This window comes from Vidua macroura, chromosome 19, assembly GCF_024509145.1.
Source record: "Vidua macroura isolate BioBank_ID:100142 chromosome 19, ASM2450914v1, whole genome shotgun sequence".
Lineage (NCBI taxonomy): Eukaryota > Metazoa > Chordata > Aves > Passeriformes > Viduidae > Vidua > Vidua macroura.
The window spans coordinates 1189682-1209377 of NC_071589.1; the positions used below are offsets into that span (position 1 = coordinate 1189682).

The 19696-nt window shown below is 62.7% G+C and overlaps 1 protein-coding gene across 1 annotated transcript; it reads left to right on the forward strand.

The window, feature by feature from the left end:
• The first annotated feature begins 11282 nt into the window (after positions 1-11282).
• On the forward strand, positions 11283-14136 carry RNF222 (ring finger protein 222). Its single transcript, XM_053994423.1, has 2 exons — positions 11283-11355; positions 12946-14136. The coding sequence occupies exon 2, from the start codon at positions 12956-12958 to the stop codon at positions 13598-13600; it is 645 nt and encodes a 214-aa protein (XP_053850398.1). The 5' UTR covers positions 11283-11355; positions 12946-12955; the 3' UTR covers positions 13601-14136.
• Positions 14137-19696: the final 5560 nt, after the last annotated feature.

Sequence of the window (19696 nt, forward strand, 5' to 3'; positions counted from 1 at the left end):
CGGTCCTGGTGTCGGTGCCCGGTCCCGGTGTCGGTGCTTGGTGCCGGTGCCGGTGCCCGGTCCTGGTGTCAGTGCTTGGTGCCGGTGCCCGGTGCTTGGTACCCGGTGCCGGTGCTTGGTGCCGGTGCCCGGTGCCGGTGCCCGGTGCTTGGTACCCGGTGCCGGTGCTTGGTGTCGGTGCCCGGTCCTGGTGTCGGTGCTTGGCGCCGGTGCCCGGCGCTTGGTGCCGGTGCTTGGTGCCCGGTCCTGGTGCCGGTGCCCGACGCTTGGTGCCAGTGCTTGGTGCCGGTGCCCGGTCCTGGTGCCCGGTGCCCGGTGCTTGGGGCCGGTGCCAGAGCTTGGCGCCGGTGCCTAGTGCCAGTGCCAGTGCCGGTGCCCGGTGACCGGTGCCGGTCCTGGTGCCTGGTGCCCGGTGCCCGGTCCCCGGTCCCGGTACCCGGTGCCCGTTCCGCACGGCGAGGGGATCCCCCCCCGCTCGCCCCCATCCCACCGGCCGCCCCCGGGGTGAGGTGGTCCCGCCCTCCTCCCTTTGCGGCCTTCGGGAACTGCCCCCTGCCCGTCCTCCGCCGCTCTGTCCCCGGTGACCCCGGCAGGGGCACACCGAGGCACGGGCATGGGCACCGTCCCTGCCTCAGGACCACTGCACATCCATCCCTGGGGGTGCTGCACATCCATCCCTCAGGGTTCAGGACATCCATCCCTCGGGGTTCAGGACATCCATCCCTCGGGGTTCAGGACATCCATCCCTCGGGCTCCCAGGACATCCATCCCTCGGGGTTCAGGACATCCATCCCTCGGGGTTCAGGACATCCATCCCTCAGGGTTCAGGACATCCATCCCTCGGGCTCCCAGGACATCCATCCCTCAGGGTTCAGGACATCCATCCCTGGGGGTGCTGCACATCCATCCCTCGGGGTTCAGGACATCCATCCCTGGGGGTGCTGCACATCCATCCCTCGGGGTTCAGGACATCCATCCCTGGGAGCCCAGGACATCCATCCCTCGGGGTTCAGGACATCCATCCCTCGGGCTCCCAGGACATCCATCCCTCGGGGTGCTGCACATCCATCCCTCGGGCTCCCAGGACATCCCTCCCTCGGGCTCCCAGGACATCCATCCCTCGGGCTCCCAGGACATCCATCCATCCCTCCGGGCGAGCGCTGGAGCGGGCAGGGGCAGCTCCGCCTCCTTCCTCCGCATCCTGCGCCCGCTGCCTCGCTCCCCGCACCCCGGAGCAGGGAACTCAGTGAACAGAGGTTTTTGGAACTCCCACAGGGACCCCCGAGCTGAGCTTAGCAGAGCTGACAGCCTCCACGGCCGTCCCTGTCCATCGTGCCTTTCCCATCCCGTTTTCTCGGCACAGCGTGCCCCTCCGGCGGGGCTGCCCCGCTGCCCCATGGCTGTCCCGGTGCCCGGCGTGTCCCCGCCGTGCCCGGGCTGCTCGGGTTCCTCTGCAGGGCTCCCTGGCACTGCCCCGATACTTCAGCTGGCTTTGCGTGTTTAATTTCCTGCCCTGTAATTAGCTGCCCGGGCTGTCATTAGCGGCGGGCGGGGCAGCCGGGGTGCCCCCGTGCTTCCCTTGCCGCGGGCCGCTGCTGCCGGGTCCCAAACCGCATCTGGGACAGCCGGAGCCCTCCGTGGGTGTCGTTGTCGAGCAGGACGGGAACAGAGAACTCCAGATCAGAAGGCAAAGAAAATGAGCTCTGATTTATTTCAAATATACCGCTCTATATATAGAGAACATCGAGAAGACTAATTTCATTGGTATTAGAGTAAAAACATGTCACACCACTGGTGTGCAGTGAATGATGCACACTGGCAGAACATATCTATAAACAATGTGAATAACAAGGTAGATGAGAGAATTATTTACATTCTTTCCCAACTGCTTCCCAGGCTCTTGCCTGGTTAGAAAACCTTTCTCTTTCTCTCTGTCTGAGCTGAGAATATCCACACGTGGGCACGCTGCCACCACGGCCACCTCTGTCCCCGCAGCCACGTCCCATCCATTCGTACATGGGGTTATCCATGCCGTTCCCGCCCTTCCCGTGGATTGCTGCAGACAGCCCGAGGATGAGGAGCACACACCTCTCCCCAGCCGCGAGTCCAGCCAGCCTGGCTGTCCCCTGAGCCCTGCACGGGCCTTTCTGGGTCACCCTGTGTGACCTGGGTGTTGCACAAGGCCACAAATGCTGCTGAGCCACGTCAGAGCAGCGGGCCAGGACGTGCAGCACAGCACGGCCCCGAGACACCCGAAGCAGAGGCTGTGGCAGGAGGGGAAGCCACAGCGCCCTGGGAGCAGCCATCCCTTGGTGACAAACTGCCCTTGGAGCTGCCTCGTCCCTCCTGGGAACTGAGCCTTGTTCCCAGGGCACCTTCCCTGTGCTCTCTGCTCCCAGAGGCTGATGCTGGTGCTGCCACAGCCCGGAGCCGACGTCACCTTCTCCCTTCCACCGAGCATCCCCTTGGCTCGCTGACACCCTCTCTGGAGGGCACGGAGGGACATGGAGGTGGCTGTGCAGAATCTGGAGGCCTGTGGGGGAGAATATCTCCTTTCCCAGCATCCTGACTTGCTCCGAGGTGGGAAGAGCCAGAGCTGGAGGTGCTGAGCTCTGGGGCAGGCTGGGCACCCATCCTGGTGCTCTGAGGTGGCCACACTGCAGCCTGGGGCAGGCTGGCTGCCTGGTTTTCCCACCGCACTTCAGAAGCCAGAAGGAAATGTCGTGCACTGTTTGCTTGGAGTGTCTCACACGGTCCTGGTGCAGCTTTTTCAATGGCAGAGCAGCCCCTCCGAGGGGACAGGAGTGTCCCTGCGAGGGAATGAGCCAGGCTGAGGTGTGGGGGTGAGAGGGCTCTCTCTGCACGTCTGTCTGCACCTCTGGCCATTTGTCCGTGGGAACGAGGGGTCAGTGCTGCTCCACACCAGGAGCTTTGGGGTGCCTCGCTCTGCTGGATAATGCCCCATGCCAGATCTGCACTCAGATCCTCACCTGGGAGGCAGCTGGAAATGAGCTCTGTGAACGAGGGGCTCTCCTTTATAGAGAAACCAAGGCTGCGCCTATTCAATCCTAAATTAATTCCCCAAGGAATTAATCCACCACCGACCCAGGGAGCAGCACACCCCGGTTCCTTTTCTCTCCAGCGGGATCCTTTAAACCCCAACCTGTGCTCCTCGTGCCTCTTTTCCCAGGACCAGGCACGGATGCCAGCTGTGCCACCAAAGCCACCTTTCGGAGCCGGCCGGTGACAAAGGCGCGGCGCTGGCGGGGGCTGCGTTTCCCAGGGGTTCTGGGCTGCCTGCCTGGTTAACAGCGGCTTTAGGGGATGTTTGCTCCGAGGTGGGCGCCCATTGTGCGCGGCGCTGTTCCCAGGCGGCCGCCGCGGGCCGGGCGCTGCGGGCAGCACAAAGGAGCAGTCACTCAGCATTAGCGGCCGCACAATGCGGCTCCTGCTGCACCCGCCGCCGGCTGCCCCACCGGAACCCTGCCGGAACGGCCGCGGAGAGACGCGGGGCTGCGGCAGAATGAGCTGGGGGCGTCCCACAGTCCGTGCGTGCGAGGGGGGGTTTGCGGGCAGGGGGCTTTGTCCTGGTGCAGAGACACCCAAGGGCGGGTGAGGGGCCCTGGGGGATCGGTTATGGGCTGGGAATTGTGGATCCACACCTGGGGCCCTTCAGGGTGTGGGTACAACCGGGAATGACCTTGCAGAGGCAGCGGGGAAGGTTCGGCGGGGAGAAATGACCACTGGGGCTGGTGTTTGGAGAAGAGTTAGATATTAGGAAAAAAATTTTCACTGAAAGAATAATAAAGTACTGGAATTGTCTTCCCAGGGAGGTGGTGGAATCACCATCTCTGTGTGTGTTTATAAAGACTGGACGTGGCACTCGGTGCTATAGTCTAGGTGAGGTGTTGGGGCATGGGTTGGACTTGATGATCTTAGAGGTCTCTTCCAACCTCATTATTCTGTGATTCTGTGAAGAGTGGGGATTTGCTCACTAATCCCTGTCTTGGAGGGTTGTCCAAGGCCGTGGAATCCAAGCTGTGCCCGAGCCCCACCTCGTCACCAGCCCAGAGCACTGCGTGCCACCTCCAGGTGTTCCTTGGACACCTGCAGGGGTGGTGGTCCCAGCGCTTCCCTGAGCCTTCTGTTCCAACCCCTGACCACCCTTTCAGTGCAGAAATCCTTCCTGATGTCCAGCGGGTTATCCTCCCCTAATTTGGCCTGCAGGCAGCCAAATGCAGAGCAGAGCCTGTGGGACAGACCCCTCCTGCCCTCTGCCCCCGGGGCTGGGCAGCTGCACCTTGTGCTGAGCATCCTCCTCTCCAGAGCCCACCTGGGGCTCTGGCTGGCAGCTGAGTGATCCTGGAGGGGCTGGAGCAGCTCTGCCTGCACACTCTCCACTCACAGCACTGTGTGGTTAGATTGGAAATGTCATTAAATGAACCCAAGTTGAGTGTTTGGTATTTCCGAGCCTGTTCTTTCTGTGCTGCTGCAGAGCTGCTGTAGGGTGAGAAGGTGCCGTGTTCCCATTAGAGGCAGCAACCCCTCTGCAATCCCAGCCCTGCAGGAGCCAGGCTGGAAGGAAAAACCCAAACCATGACACCACTGGGCAGCCTAAGCCACGGGGAGCATCCCATTTGGGTAAAAGGCTCCAAACCCCAATTCCACCAGCTTTTCTATTGGAATGGTGGGGTTTCCACACCTTCCCTCCTGCAATAAGGCTGGAGGGAGCTGCCTGGTGAGAGGGCAGCCAGAGGGGATGGTGGAAGGGAGTCAGGCAATGCCCCTGTGCAGGGACACTGGGGACACAGCATGGCTGGGGTGACGGGGCTCTGGCATGGCAGGGTCACAGGCACAGTGCCAGGTTCACCTCGGGCTGGTGAGACTCCCCACAGGGGCTGGGTGGGCACCGGGGCACGGTGACAAGCAAGGGGACAATCTGGCCGTGTTCGGTGCTGGGTCCCTGCAGGGATGTGCCCCCTGTTTACGGAGTAAACAAGTTACCCTTTGTCTCCTTAAAAAGGAAAAAAGCCCAGAAGTTTCACTCCTCAATTTGGTTAAAAGACACCTCATAGGACCTTGGGGACTTCACCTCAAACTTGATAGCCAATGGCACAGAAGCCAAAAAGTCCCGCCTGAGCAATTCCCTAGAAAAAGAAGAGAACAAAAGAAGTAAATCGCTTTTGTGAAGTGTTTTAGCAGGAGCAAGAACTTCTTACTCTGGCTCGGTTTTTCTCTGTAAAGAGCTTTTTTATTTTGCCTTTTATCAAAACTTTTTTGTTTCCAACACTGTCACAGGAGCCATCCTGCTACTCTTCTGCCACCTAAGATAGCTGAGCTATCAAAGGTCTAATACTTGTCTCTGAGAGCTTGTAAGACCTGGCTCGAATACACAAAACATTAGGTACCCTCTAGATTTGCTACCCCCATCCCGGCCCTGGGAAGGGGCTGCAGGGTTTGGGGCCGGGCAGGACCCCCAGGCGGAGCCCCGCGGGAGCCCAGCCCGGCCGGGCAGGGCTCCGTGCGGGGAGGGGGGGCTGCCAGCCCAGCTGCCGCTGCTGAACAGTCCCTTCTTGTCCCCGAGCATCTGCCCGCGGCGCTCAAAGCCGCATTGTTTCCCCATTAGGCACGCGGGATTCCCACTGCGGCCACAGCATTCCCGGGGGATGGGAGCTGGAGAGCCGGGGCAGCGCCCGGGGGGCAGCCCGGGGCCAGGGCAGGGGGACACGGGCCACAGCCTGGCACTGCCACATCCAGGGGGCCGTGGAGCCCCTCAGCCCCTCAGGGGGCTGTGACTGGGCTGCCCCCAGACTCACTCTGGCAGCGCCGGGGTGACTTTGGTGAGAGAACACAGCTTTGGTGAGAGAACACCTCTGGTGATGGAACACCTCTGGTGAGAGAACACCTCTGGTGAGAGAACACACCTGTGGTGAGAGAACACACCTGTGGTGAGAGAACACCTCTGGTGATGGAACACACCTCTGGTGAGGGAACACACCTGTGGTGAGATAACACACCTCTGGTGAGGGAACACCTCTGATGAGAGAACACACCTGTGGTGAGGGAACACACCTTTGGTGAGAGAAAACACCTGTGGTGAGAGAACACAGCTTTGGTGAGAGAACACACCTGTGGTGAGAGAACACCTCTGGTGAGAGAACACACCTGTGGTGAGAGAACACCTGTGGTGAGAGAACACCTCTGGTGAGAGAACACACCTGTGGTGAGGGAACACACCTGGTGATGGAACACAGCTTTGGTGATGGAACATGCCTCTGGTGAGAGAACACACCTGTGGTGAGAGAACACACCTGTGGTGAGATAACACACCTTTGGTGATGGAACACACCTGTGGTGATGGAACACACCTGTGGTGAGAGAACACCTCTGGTGAGAGAACACACCTGTGGTGAGGGAACACACCTGTGGTGAGATAACACACCTTTGGTGATGGAACACACCTGTGGTGATGGAACACACCTTTGGTGAGAGAACACACCTTTGGTGAGAACACACCTCTGGTGAGGGAACACACCTTTGGTGAGAGAACACACCTCTGGTGATGGAACACACCTCTGGTGGGGAGTAACTGGTGAAGGAGCCCCTGGAGCCTGGAGCTGCCCTCCCAGGCATGGGAGAGAGGGGCTGGGTGGCTCTGCACGGGCGGGATGGGACAAATCCCCCACATTTGGTGCCAGAATAAAGCTCGGGGTCATTCCCGAGGGGATTTGGTGGCAGCAGCAGGGAGGCAGGGCCAGGGCAGGGCTGTGCCACCACACAGGTCCCCCTGCAGCCTCTGACAGGGGGACCCTGACCTCAGAGCAGGGTTTGGGGTCACATCCAGCTGTTCCTTGTGTGGGACAGGCGTTCACCCCGTGGAGGAAGGGCAGATCCCCTCGATCCCGGTGGGAAGGGGCAGCAGCCCAGCTGGTGGGGACTGTCACCCCTCACCCTGGCACCCTGGCCTTGCCTGCCGTGCTCCCTGCGCTGTTTTCCTGGTGCCAAAGCACATCCGAGAGCACCATCTCCTGGGCACCACGGAAACCACGGAGGAGAAGCTGAACCAGGAGCTTGCGTTACACATTTTGGGCTGCCTTGGCTGAAGTTGTGTCCTCGTGGTGGGGTCAATCCTGCCAGGTGCCTGAGGAGCACAGTGGACACCCCCAGAAGGAAAAAACGCTGATTTTCCCACTCTAACTCAAGCAAAGCAAGAGTGGGGGAAGATAGATAAGCTTGTGCTCCTTTTTAAAAGCTTGGATTCCCTTGAAGTTGTCCAACTTCTCCAGCGGTTTGAGTTTATTTTGACAGCATGGAAGTGGATAGAACCCAGGGCCCAGGACTCTTGGACCTTCCACCAGCACAGTGCAGCCCTGGAAAAATAATTTTGCTTCACAGAACTTCTTCTTCAGCTGGGAATTTCCCCCTGGGCTGGGATCAAACATGGATTTACTCCTTCCTGCCTTCACCTCATTCCCAGCAATGCTGTGTTTGAGCTGGGGCTGGGACGGGTGGAAGGAGAATGAGGAGAGCAGAAACTCCTGTAAAACCTCAGGTCTGCAGGTTGAACACGGCCAGGGGAAAAGCTGAGGGGGTTTGGGAGGGCTGGCTGTGAGCTGGGAGGGATGGGGCAGGCAGCAGGCACCCCCAGAGGGATGGGGAAAGGTGTGATGGATCCAGGGGGGGAAGGATGGAGGAGAGAGAGGAGGGGCAAACTTCCCTCGCCACTGCAGCCAGCCCTGCCCTGCACTGGGACACGCTGGGGCAGGGACACCACGCCACCCTTCCATGGAGCATTTGTGGCTCTGGGACAGGAGGACACGGGCAGGGGCACGGGGAGCCCTCAGCAGCTTTTGGGGATCACTCATTGACACGATTCCCAAGGCAGAGATTTCACCCAGCCCAGCCCAGCCACGCTGGGCGTTGTGCCTGCAGCCAGCAGAATTCCACCTGGGGTTTTCTCCCCAGGACCCCAGCCCCAGCTGAGTGCAGGGATGTGGGACACTGAAGTGGCCCTGGCTCCTCACTCAGGACCCAGGGAATTGCAGCGTGGATTTGGCATGGAGATATTGAGCCCTGCCGTGTCTCCAGGCTCAGACCTGGAGCAATCTTGTGGCTTTAAATGTGCTTTGAAAAGAAACACTTTCCATAACTCACTGTCCCTCCTCCACACCCGGCCAGGGGAAAGTTCAGGTGCTGCTGTGGAGCTCCAGGGCTGCCTCTGCATCCTCCTGCCCTTGCCAAAGGCTGCAAAGCTCTTCCCAGATGCTGCTGGGGCTGCAGGGAAGGGACCTTGGCCGCCCTTCAGCCAGGCCTGTGTCCTCCTCTGGGTCAGAAATGTCCTTTGGTCCCTGGCAGCCACGACCTCAGCACAGGGAAAGTCTCATCTGTGGTGTGTGGAGAGGAGCTGAGCCTGGAGCCTTGCTCTGGGGGCCTGAACCCCTGGCCATGAGCTGGGCTTGTCAAAACCCGGGCAAAGGACACACAGACAGTGATCAGGGACTTCTCTGCACTCGGTTTCTTGTCCTTCAGGCACTGCCAGGCTCAGCCCTGTCCCTCAGGAAGTGTTCTGCTGCTGGAGTGGGGCGGAGAGGAGAGCCAGGCCTGGCAACGAGGGAGGCTGCTGGCAGGGCTCTGATGTGCCCAAAGCCCTTGGATTTTGGTGTGGTCCGGGCAGCCGAGGGAGGCAGACTCGTTTTTCCAGTGCCTATGTATAGAGCCATGAGCTCATCCTTCCAACTGCAGGGAGCATCCCAAGTGTGGGAAATGGGAATTGCCACCCACCCAGGCTGGCAGGGAAAACTGGGGCTGGGGAATGCCCGGGCCAGCAGGGAGCAAACTGGGGCTGGGGAATGCTCGCTGCCCCAAACCTGCCCCAAACATGCCCCAAACCTGCCCCAAACATGCCCCAAACCTGCCCCAAAGCTGCCCCAAATCTGCCCCAAATCTGCCCCAAACATGCCCCAAACATGCCCCAAACCTGCCCCAAACCTGCCCCAAACCCGCCCCAAATCTGCCCCAAATCTACCCCAAATCTGTGTGTGAGAGAGCAGCTGCCAGAGGGAGCAGGGATGGGGATGTCTGTCTGTCTGTCTGTCTGTCCCAAGAGGGAGCAGGGATGGGGATGTCTGTCTGTCTGTCTGTCTGTCCCAAGAGGGAGCAGGGATGGGGATGTCTGTCTGTCTGTCTGTCTGTCCCAAGAGGGAGCAGGGATGGGGATGTCTGTCTGTCTGTCTGTCTGTGCCAGGAGGGAGCAGGGATGGGGATGTCTGTCTGTCTGTTCCAAAAGAAAGCAGAGGATGGGGATGTCTGTCTGTCTGTCCCAGGAGGGAGCAGGGATGGGGATGTCTGTCTGTCTGCCTGTCTGTCTGTCCCAGGAGGGAGCAGGGATGGGGATGTCTGTCTTTCTCTCTGTCTGTCTGTCTGTCTGTCTGTCTGTGCCAGGAGGGAAGCTGCGAGCCCAGCCCTGGCACAGCCTCCCTGGAGAGGTTTCACCTTCACTTTCTGATCCTCTCGGCAGAGCCGGGATAAGGAGAGGAGCAGCCCGACCCCGAGCCTGGGAGCTGAGGAAGGTGCTGGCGTGCCCAGGGTGCCCCGGCAGGCAGGGACAGGGGCTCAGGGCTGGAGAGGGCACCCTGAGGGCACCGGGGTGCCCTGGTGGGGCTGCACCCACACTGCTGTGTCCTGTGGCAGCCCTGTGCTGCAAGCACTGCGCCCACAGTGACTGATACTGCTGCCCACGCCCAGCCCTGCCCGAGCCTGCCCGGCCCACAGAGGCACTGCAGGGCCTTTCTCACTGGGCTTTGGGTGCCAGGGGTCCCACAGAGCCCTGGGCACCTTCCTGAAGTGCCCTGGGGCCACTGTGTGCACTCCAGGACCTCCTCGGGTGTGGCAAACAGCGTCCAGATCCCTGTGGAGCCACCTGCAAGGTGCAACGTGGGCTGGCCCTTCAGGCTGGGGGTGCCAGGGGGGCTTCAAAGGGCTGGGCTGGGGCAGGAGTGGTCCAGCCTGCTGGCAGCTTTCACGAGGCTGTGCAGGGAAGAGCCCTCTTGGCTCCTGGCCCGAGGGCCAACTGAGGCACTCTGGGACAGGTGAGGTGACAGGGAACCTTCTCTGGGGAGGTTTTCACCTGCACGTGGCCAGTGGTGGCTCACGAGCCACCTGAAGGTGCTGAGATGGCCAAGGACGGGGCTCCTGCCCGCCCTGAGCCCGTGGAGCTCCTGCTGCACCTGGAGCACGGCTTGGGGAGGTGCTGGAAGCCCCCAGGGCAGGGACACAAGAGCAGAGCCCCCCGTGGCTGCTCGGGGGTCTTTGCTGGGCCCTTCAGTGTCACCCGGGGCTCTGGTGGGACTGCAGGGCGGGGGGCAGTGATGGGGGAGAGGGGGTGAGGAGGATGAGGAGGGGAGGAAGATGAGGGCAGGGTGAGGGATGGGCAGTGATGGGGGTGAGGAGGATGAGGGCAGGGTGAGGGATGGGCAGTGATGGGGGTGAGGAGGATGAGGGCAGGGTGAGGGACGGGCAGTGATGGAGGGGAGGAGGATGAGGAGGATGAGGGCAGGGTGAGGGATGGGCAGTGATGGGGGTGAGGAGGATGAGGGCAGGGTGAGGGACAGGCAGTGATGGGGGTGAGGAGGATGAGGGCAGGGTGAGGGGCGGGCAGCGGGGGTGAGGAAGATGAGGGCAGGATGAGGGACGGGCAGTGATGGGGGTGAGGAAGATGAGGGCAGGGTGAGGGATGGGCAGCGATGGGGGTGAGGAAGATGAGGGCAGGGTGAGGGGCGGGCAGCGATGGGGGTGAGGAGGATGAGGGCAGGGTGAGGGACGGGCAGTGATGGGGGTGAGGAAGATGAGGGCAGGGTGAGGGACGGGCAGCGGGGGTGAGGAGCCCAGCCCCGCTGCAGGACTCGCTGCAGGATGTGCAGCTCACCCCGCGCTGCCGCCCCAGAGGCTCCCGGCACCCCTTCAGTGCCGGATTCCTTGGAGTGGCCCCGCAGCGTCGCAGCGGGGACACCGCGGCAGGCAGGACCGTGCCCCGTGTCCCTGCCCTCCACGCCTGACGCCAGCTGCTCGCCCACTCCCTGGCCAAGCGGGCCAGCGGGAGCCCTTTAAAGGCGAACGGGTTCCTCCGCATTCACTCCGCCGGAGCTGTCCCTGCTCTGTCCCTGCCCTGGCCCTGCCCTGGCCCTGCCCTGGCCCCGCTGCAGCCTTTGCGCAACGCGCCCTCCTCAGACGCAGCCGGCTCCTGGTGTCCCAGGGGTGTCGCGGCGTCCCCAGGGTGTCCCGGAGCTCTCCCGGGCCAGCCCCGTGTCTGGGGACAGCCGCGCATGGAGGGGCCGCTGCCCCGGGGCCCCACAGCAGGTAAGGGGACTTTGGGGCACGGGGGAGCGCGGGGTGAGGGAGGGAAAAGCCATCCCTGGTCCCTCCTGAACCAGGGCAGGAGCCTGGATCTGTTCCCTGCCTGGGGAGGGGGCTCCTGGCGTCCGGGGCAGGGTGACAGCCCTGCAGGGGGAGGGCAGGACCTCAGACACGGGAGGGTGTCCGTGGCACAGTGCTGTGTGAGAAAAGGGGTGCAGGCTGGGCGGGGTCTGGAAACGCCACCAGGTCTGGAAAAACCTGCAGCTTCATGCAGGTCTGGCTCCTGAGCCGGTCTGGGAGGGCGAAGCCGAACATCCTCCCTCTCCCTTTTCCTCTCTGCCCTCTCCCTTCGTGCCTGGGGAGATGCAGGGCAGAGCTTCAGCCCCGTCTGGGGCTGGGGGCACCCCACACTGCTCGGGGCTGGGCTGGGCTGGCTCTGCCTTCCCTGCTCTCTGGCTAAGCCCGGCACGGGCTTGCTGCACCCAGCTCCAGCCTGAGCGTGCCCACGGCCTGGAGGTGCCATGGCCTGGCCACCAGCACGGCCTGGCCACCAGCCCGGGCCATCCCCCAGCAGCCTGGAAGGAGCCCAGTGAGGGTGTCTGCTGCCTGCCCCGGCTGTGTCACCTCCCTGGCCGTGTCACCTCCCTGCTCCACCAGCCTGGCTGCTCCAGGCTCCCCCGGGAGAGGTCTCTGGGATGGGAGCAGCTCCCTGTCCTTGGCAGGTTCCATCGTGGGATGGCAATGCCCAGCTCCCAGCAGCTGAGCACAGAGGCACTGGAGACACAGTCTGAGCCTGGAATGGCACAGTGAGCCTGGAATTTCTGTACCAGGAATGGCACAGTCTGAGCCTGGAATGGCACAGTCTGAGCCTGGAATTTCTGTACCAGGAATGGCACAGTCTGAGCCTGGAATGGCACAGTCTGAGCCTGGAATTTCTGTGCCAGGAATGGCACAGTTTGTACCAGGAATGGCACAGTCTGAGCCTGGAATTTCTGTATCAGGAATGGCACAGTTTGTACCAGGAATGGCACAGTGAGCCTGGAATTTCTGTATCAGGAATGGCACAGTTTGTACCAGGAATGGCACAGTGAGCCTGGAATTTCTATACCAGGAATGGCACAGTTTGTACCAGGATGGCACAGTCTGAGCCTGGAATTTCTGTGCCAGGAATGGCACAGTTTGTATCAGGAATGGCACAGTCTGAGCCTGGAATTTCTGTGCCAGGAATGGCACAGTTTGTACCAGGAATGGCACAGTCTGAGCCTGGAATTTCTGTACCAGGAATGGCACAGTCTGAGCCTGGAATTTCTGTGCCAGGAATCCAGCAGGCATGGCTCTGCCCAGGGGCTCAGCCCCCTGCCCCTGTGCTTTGGCAGCCAGGGAATTTTTGCCCTGCAGGGCTCTCCTCACACCATCCCTGCCCAGGGGCAGCACGGGGAGGTCGAACCCTGCTGAGAGCGGCCAGGCCGTGCCAGGCACGCTGTGAGGGGTGAAGGGCAGTGCCGAGAGAGCAGGGAGCAGAGCCGAAGAGAGGGACGGTGCTAATCGCTGCCACCAGAGCCTGATTAACCCCTCGTGCCTCTCCCCGGCCAGCACAGCAGCGATGTCCGAGACCTCCCCCAGCAAGGAGGCTGCCGCGGCCGAGTGCCCCGTGTGCTACGAGAAGTTCCAGCCCCTGGAGGCCACGCACCGGCGGCTCAGCTGCGGCCACAGCTTCTGCCACGACTGCCTGGTGAAGTGCCTGCTGTCGGCCAAGCTGGACGGGCACGTCCAGAGCAGCATCGTGTGCCCCGTGTGCCGCTTCGTCACCTTCCTCAGCAAGAAGAAGGCTCTGTGGCCGCCCAAGGGCACCGAGCCCGGCGCGCTGGAGGTGCCTCTGTCGCCATCCTCCCTGTCCCAGCTGGCCAAAAGCGAGGCCAGCAACACGCTGGTGGTGCCCAGCCACTTCGTGATGCCGGCGCAGAGCCTGGAGCGGTGCCCGGCGGGCCCGCAGGGGCTCCCGGGGGTGCTGGCACGGCAAGCCCACATCTTTGTCATCAGCGAGCGCGGCATGCCGCTGGTGGCCGCGGACTGCGGCTCGCTGGCCGGGCGGAGCGGCGCGGACACGGCCAGCTCGGTGTCGTCCAGCGCGGCGCTGGGGCTGCAGTGCTGCCAGTCGCCCATGGCCCTGGCCGTGCTGCTCGTCCTGACCGTGGCCATGCTGGCGGCCGTGCTCCCGTGGCTACTGCTGGTCAGGAGGGACTTGTAGCCCGGGTGGCAGAGAGAACTGGCGAATCATCAAAAGTAAAAAAGGAGTTTATTCTAACGGAGAATTGTACTCGGACATTTCACACGCACAGGATCTGTTGAATGTGTCATCTTCATTCCCAGAAGGAAGCTGAAATAAAGGAAATCAGATTTGACAAGCAGGACTTCCCTGTCATGAAGCTCTGCTGGCTGGGACTGATGGCTGCATTGTCCTCCAGGTATTTTTCGGTATCTTCCAGAACAGTTTTTTCCATGATTTTACCGGGCACTGAAATGAGACTGACAGGGCAGTAACTTCCAGGGTCCTCCTTCTTGCCTTTCTTGAAAATCAGGGCAATATCATCCAACTTCCAGTCCACTGGGATTTCTCTGGATTCTGAAAACACCGGGGTGGTGTCGCTGCTGCTGGGACGCAGCTGGGCTGGAGCTTCTCTCTGAGGGCTCCTGGAGAAAGCCCAGAAGCAGCTCCGGGTGAAGCTCTCTCATCTGGCCGGGGACTGAGTGGACTCTCAGACGTTCCTGCAGATCTCCAGCTGCTCGCAGGGTCACTGGTGGCATTTTCTGTCCCTTTTGGTTAAGATATGGCAGGCCAGAGCCTGCTGGTGGCTTCCTGCAGGGTGGCTGTGGAGAGGATCCTCCTGCACCCTGTGACAGCACCCGCAGGGCCGAGGGGGCCGCGCTGCTCCTGCCCAGCTCTGGGTGGCACCGGGCACAGCCAAGGGCTCTGGGGGGCCAGGCTGCCGGGCTGTGGGGCTCTGGAGGTCCCCAAGCTCCCAGGGCATCGGGATCATGGTGATGCAGCCAGCCTGGAGCAGAAACTCACGGCTTCCATCCCGGGATGGGGAAACCAGAGCCTGCAGCTGCTGGGCACGAGGGCAAGGAGACCAGAGGATGGAAAGGGTGATGCTGGCCCTGCTGAGCTCCCCTTCCCCTCTGCCAGCCTGCCTGCAGTGCCATGGGCTGGGAGGGGAGCCCAGCTCACCCCACAGGCAGTGCCAGCCGTGCCCTCCCTTGCTGAGCTCCCCAGGGTCGTGGCCATCCTCCTGTTGTCACAGCTTCCCTCCTGCCAGGGCACCCAGGGACAGGGGTTGGGGCTAAACCCAAGTTCTGGCCATCACAGGGGGGCAGATTTGGGATCCCACCCTGCCGTCCTTGCTAGAGCCCTGTGGCAGAGTGACATTTCCTTGTCCCTGTATCCCACTGCTGAGGTCTCACAGCCAGGGGCTCATTTCACCTGTGCCAAACAGGCTGGGCACTGCTCAGCCCCCCAAACCTCCTGGCTTTGCCCTCTTTGGGACTGGTGCCACCTGAGGGGACCCCAGTGACAGCCCCCAGCCCAGGGAGGGCAGTGGGCAGCAGGGAGGCACGGCTGGGGTTTGGGAAGCTGCGAGCCTGCCCTCAGGGGAGGGGGAAGGGGCTTGCTGGACACCCCTGCTGGTGCTGGGGCCACTCAGGGCACTTGTCCCCAGCCCAGTCTGCACCTTCATCACCTTTGTCCTCCTGACCCAGTCCCTGGCCCCGTAGGTGCTGCTCTCACTCTGCCACCTGGGAATGTGTCACTTCATGGGCACCCCAGGGTGAGCAGGATGTCCCTCACTGTCACCCCAGGTGAGCAGGACATCCCTCACTGTCACCCCAGGGTGAGCAGGACATCCCTCACTGTCACCCCAGTGAGAGCAGGATGTCCCCCACTGTCACCCCAGTGTGAGCAGGATGTCCCCTACTGTCACCCCAGGGTGAGCAGGGCATCCCCCACTGTCACCCCAGTGAGAGCAGGATGTCCCCCACTGTCACCCCAGTGTGAGCAGGATGTCCCCTACTGTCACCCCAGGGTGAGCAGGGCATCCCTCACTGTCACCCCAGGTGAGCAGGACGTCCCTCACTGTCACCCCAGGGTGAGCAGGATGTCCCCCACTGTCACCCCAGTGTGAGCAGGATGTCCCTCACTGTCACCCCAGGGTGAGCAGGACGTCCCTCACTGTCACCCCAGGGTGAGCAGGACGTCCCTCACTGTCACCCCAGGTGAGCAGGACGTCCCTCACTGTCACCCCAGGGTGAGCAGGATGTCCCCCACTGTCACCCCAGTGTGAGCAGGATGTCCCTCACTGTCACCCCAGGGTGAGCAGGACGTCCCTCACTGTCCCCCACCGGAGGTGGCAGTGGGGCACAGGGCTGGCCCAGGGTTCCCATCTCCCGAGGGAGGGACAAACATGGCCAGCAGTGCCACCAGGGTGGCTTTGGGACTGGACAGGACTTCTCATGGCACCAAATCAGGACAACGTGGGGCTGGGGAGCGGGAGCAGTGTGGGGCAGGGGAGCTATGGTGTCCCCTGCCATGCCTGGGGTCACAGCTGGGGACACTGCCCTGCTGGCCTGCTGCTCCCTGTGATGTTCCTGCACTCCCCCAGCCCTGTCCCAGTGTCCCCACCCAAACCTGGGGTGCCATGACCCCGACCCCGTGTGAGAAGTGCCTGAGACACCGCACTGGAATGGAAACTCTGTTTCATAAGGAATAAATGGTGACCCGGTCATGGCGCGTCCCCGCCCCATTGTTTAATAATAAACCCTATTATTACCTGTCTGGGCAATCAGTGCAGGGTGCCAGGGCAGCAGCCCCGATGTGGGAGGGGGCACAGGGCGGCTGCAGCCCTGGAGATATTTGGGAAGGCCCTGGGGACAGGGGAGCGCTGCAGTGGCAGCACTGGGAGGGGCTGGGGGTGCCTTGTGCTGTGCCAGGGCCGGGCACAGGGCAGGGGGACATCCACGGAGGACACGAGGGTGTTTTCCACACGGTGGCACTGCTCGGCCAGGGATGGGGATGGCGGGCAGGGCTGGCAGGGGCAGCCCAGAGCCCCCAGCCCCTGCCCTGGGCGGGCGAGGGAACAGAGCTGGGGACAGCCCGGGAAATGCTGTGCCGGGCATCCAGGGATGGCTTCTCCTGTGCCCGTGGCAGCTCCTGTGCTGCACAGGCGTGCCTGGTGCCCAGGGCCACTGTCCCCATGTCCTTGCTGTCCCCATGTCCCTGCTGTCCCCATGTCCTCACTGTCCCCGTGTCCTCACTGTCCCCATGTCCTCACTGTCCCCACATCCCTGCTGTCCCCACATCCTAGCTGTCCCTGTGTCCTCACTGTCCCTGTGTCCTCATTGTCCCTGTGTCCCTGCTGTCCTGCTGTCCCCATGTCCCTGCTGTCCCCACATCCTCACTGTCCCCATGTCCTCACTGTCCCCATGTCCCTGCTGTCCCCATGTCCTCACTGTCCCCATGTCCCTGCTGTCCCCATGTCCTCACTGTCCCCATGTCCTCACTGTCCCCACGTCCCTGCTGTCCCCATGTCCTCGCTGTCCCCATGTCCTCACTGTCCCCATGTCCCTGCTGTCCCCACGTCCCTGCTGTCCCCATGTCCCTGCTGTCCCCATGTCCCTGCTGTCCCCAGCCCAGGCCCCGTGGCTCACGGTCAGTGCTCCACAGGGAACGTGCCTGCTGTTTGAGGCTGGAATCTGGATCTGACAAAGCTGCCCCAGATCCTTCCTGCGCAGATGGCAGAGCTGCCCTGCCCCTGCTGGAGCTGTCAGAGCCGAGCCGGGCCTTTCTGAGCCCTGTGCTGCTGATGTCCCCGAGGAGATGTTTGGCTCTGCAGCAAACCACGGCCCCCAGTGCTGCCCAGCTCCTCCTCTGGGCCCTCCAGAGGGTTCTGGGGACATTTCCAGCTCAGTGCCTGGCTTGCCATGGGGACCTGAAATCACAAGGACAGCTCAGGCCTGCAGCTCTGAGACAGGGATTTCATGGAATAATCCTAAAATGGGATGGGTTGGGAGGGACCTTGAACCCCACCCAGTGCCACCCCTGGGACACCTCCCACTGCCCCAGGCTGCTTCCAGCCCTGTCCAGCCTGGCCTGGGGCACTGCCAGGGATCCAGGGGCAGCCCCAGCTGCTCTGGGCACCTGTGCCAGGGCCTCACACCCTCACAGGGAAGGATTTCATCCTGATGTCTGACTGATCCCTGCTCCTGTGCAGCACCTGGCCCAGGCTCCCAGCACCCAGCTCTGCTTGGGCTTTCCCCTGGAGCTGCTGGGGATTCCTGGCCACATCCCGGCTGCCCTGGGGGCCCTGGCTCACCGTGCCTCTGTGTCCCTGGTGCTGCACCCCAAATGTCCCCTTGGCCCCCAGCCCACCCTGCGGCTCCCACCAGAGTCCCCTCCGTGCTGACCCGGCCCAGCCCTGCTCCCCTCTCCCCTTCCCAGGCTGGAAGGGGATGGCACACGTCTCGCAGGTGACACTGGAGCGCTGTCCCCTGCCCAGTGGCCAGGCTCTGCTCAGCAGCAGCCAGGGGTCACCCGGGGCCGCGACCAGTGGCTGCAGGGCCAGGTGACCCAAGAGCCCATTAGGGCAATTATTACCTGTCGATTATTGCCAATTACTGCCTAATGCGAGTGCGGGGAGGCAGCCAGGGCTCTCCTGCAGCTGGGGAAGGCCGGGGCTGTGCGCACAGATCTCAGCTAATGGCCCTGCCGTGGCTGCGCGGCCAGGGACCCTCCCTGCAGGCAGAGAGCGCACCCCGCTCCCTGCGCCGGGGCTGGCACATCCCCACGCGTGCCCTGCCACCTCCTGCCCTCCCTCTGCCCACAGCTGTGCCCCAGCTGTGCCAGCTGTGCCCTGCTCCTCCTGGGCTGATCTCAGCTGGGCTGTGGCTGCTCCATCACCATCCTGGCGTGTGCCACTGCCCTCCGCCAGCCCAGCTCTGCTCTCTGCAGGGTGGCAGCAGGCTCCGAGCCCCGGCAAAGGCTGCGTCGTGCATCGTCAGCGGCAGGAGGTGGCACTTTCGTGGCACGGGGATGGCAGGAGTGGGAATTGCGCAGCCCAGGAGTGCTCGCTGGGCAGGCACGGCCGCAGGCTCCATTAGGGAGCGGCTCAGAGAGCCCCAGCTCCATCAGCCAGACCTGGCCATCAATAATTGAGCAGGAGCCTCCTCCGAGCTCCGTGCGGCCAGCGCCGAGAGCTGCGGCGGCTGCGGCTGGGCTGGGACTGGGCTGGGGCTGGGACTGGGACTGGGACTGGGACTGGGCTGGGATTGGGACTGGGCTGGGACTGGGACTGGGACTGGGACTGGGACTGGGACTGGGACTGGGACTGGGACTGGGCTGGGCTAGGACTGGGGCTGGGACTGGGACGGGACTGGGCTGGGCTGGGGTTGGGTTGGGACTGGGCTGGGTTGGGACTGGGTTGGGACTGGGCTGGGCTGGGACTGGGACTGGGTTGGGACTGGGCTGGGGCTGGGACTGGGTTGGGACTGGGCTGGGCTGGGCTGGGCTGGGACTGGGACTGGGGCTGGGTTGGGACTGGGTTGGGACTGGGCTGGGCTGGGCTGGGCTGGGACTGGGACTGGGGCTGGGTTGGGACTGGGTTGGGACTGGGCTGGGCTGGGACTGGGGCTGGGATTGGGGCTGGGGCTGGGGCTGGGCTGGGGCTGGGACTGGGGCCGGGCCAGTGTGGGACACGGGCAGGAGGTGACACCGACCTGGCTGTCCCTACCCCTGGGACTTTCCAGCCAAGATCCTCTTGGCTCCATCTCCAGCACGTGGCAGATTCCCTTCTCCGCTGCCCACCCTCTCCACTGCCCACCCTCTCCATTTTTCACCCTTTCCCCTTTTCCACCCTTTCCCATTTTCCACCCTTTCCCATTTCCCACCCTTTCCCATTTTCCACCCTTTCTCCATGTCCACCCTTTCCCATGCCCAGTCCATGGCCCTGGGCGGGTTCCTCTCCTGGGCATTGCAGAGCAGGGGGGTTTCTGTGCCCACAGGCTTGGCAGTGCCTGAGGGGCTCAGCCACTGTCCCCACTGTGACCCCAGTGCCCACGGCAGGGGTGGGCATCCCAAAATGCGGGGTCACGGGGACAGGAGTGGGGCTGGAGCTGTCCCCTGCTGAGGGGCTGATTTCTGTCCCTGTGGCTGTTGGCAGGGGACAAAGCTGAGGTGCAGAGGAGGACGGGGCCAGCCCCGGGTCACTCCAGCACCCCGGGTCACTCCAGCACCCCGGGTCACTCCCCACTCAGCTGCCTGGGCAGGCTTTACACTTCCCTGTGTCATGCCTACAGA

Coding starts and splice junctions, on each gene's coding strand:
- RNF222 (XM_053994423.1), top strand. CDS start 12,956: ATGTCCGAGACCTCCCCCAGCAAGGAGGCTGCCGCGGCCGAGTGCCCC.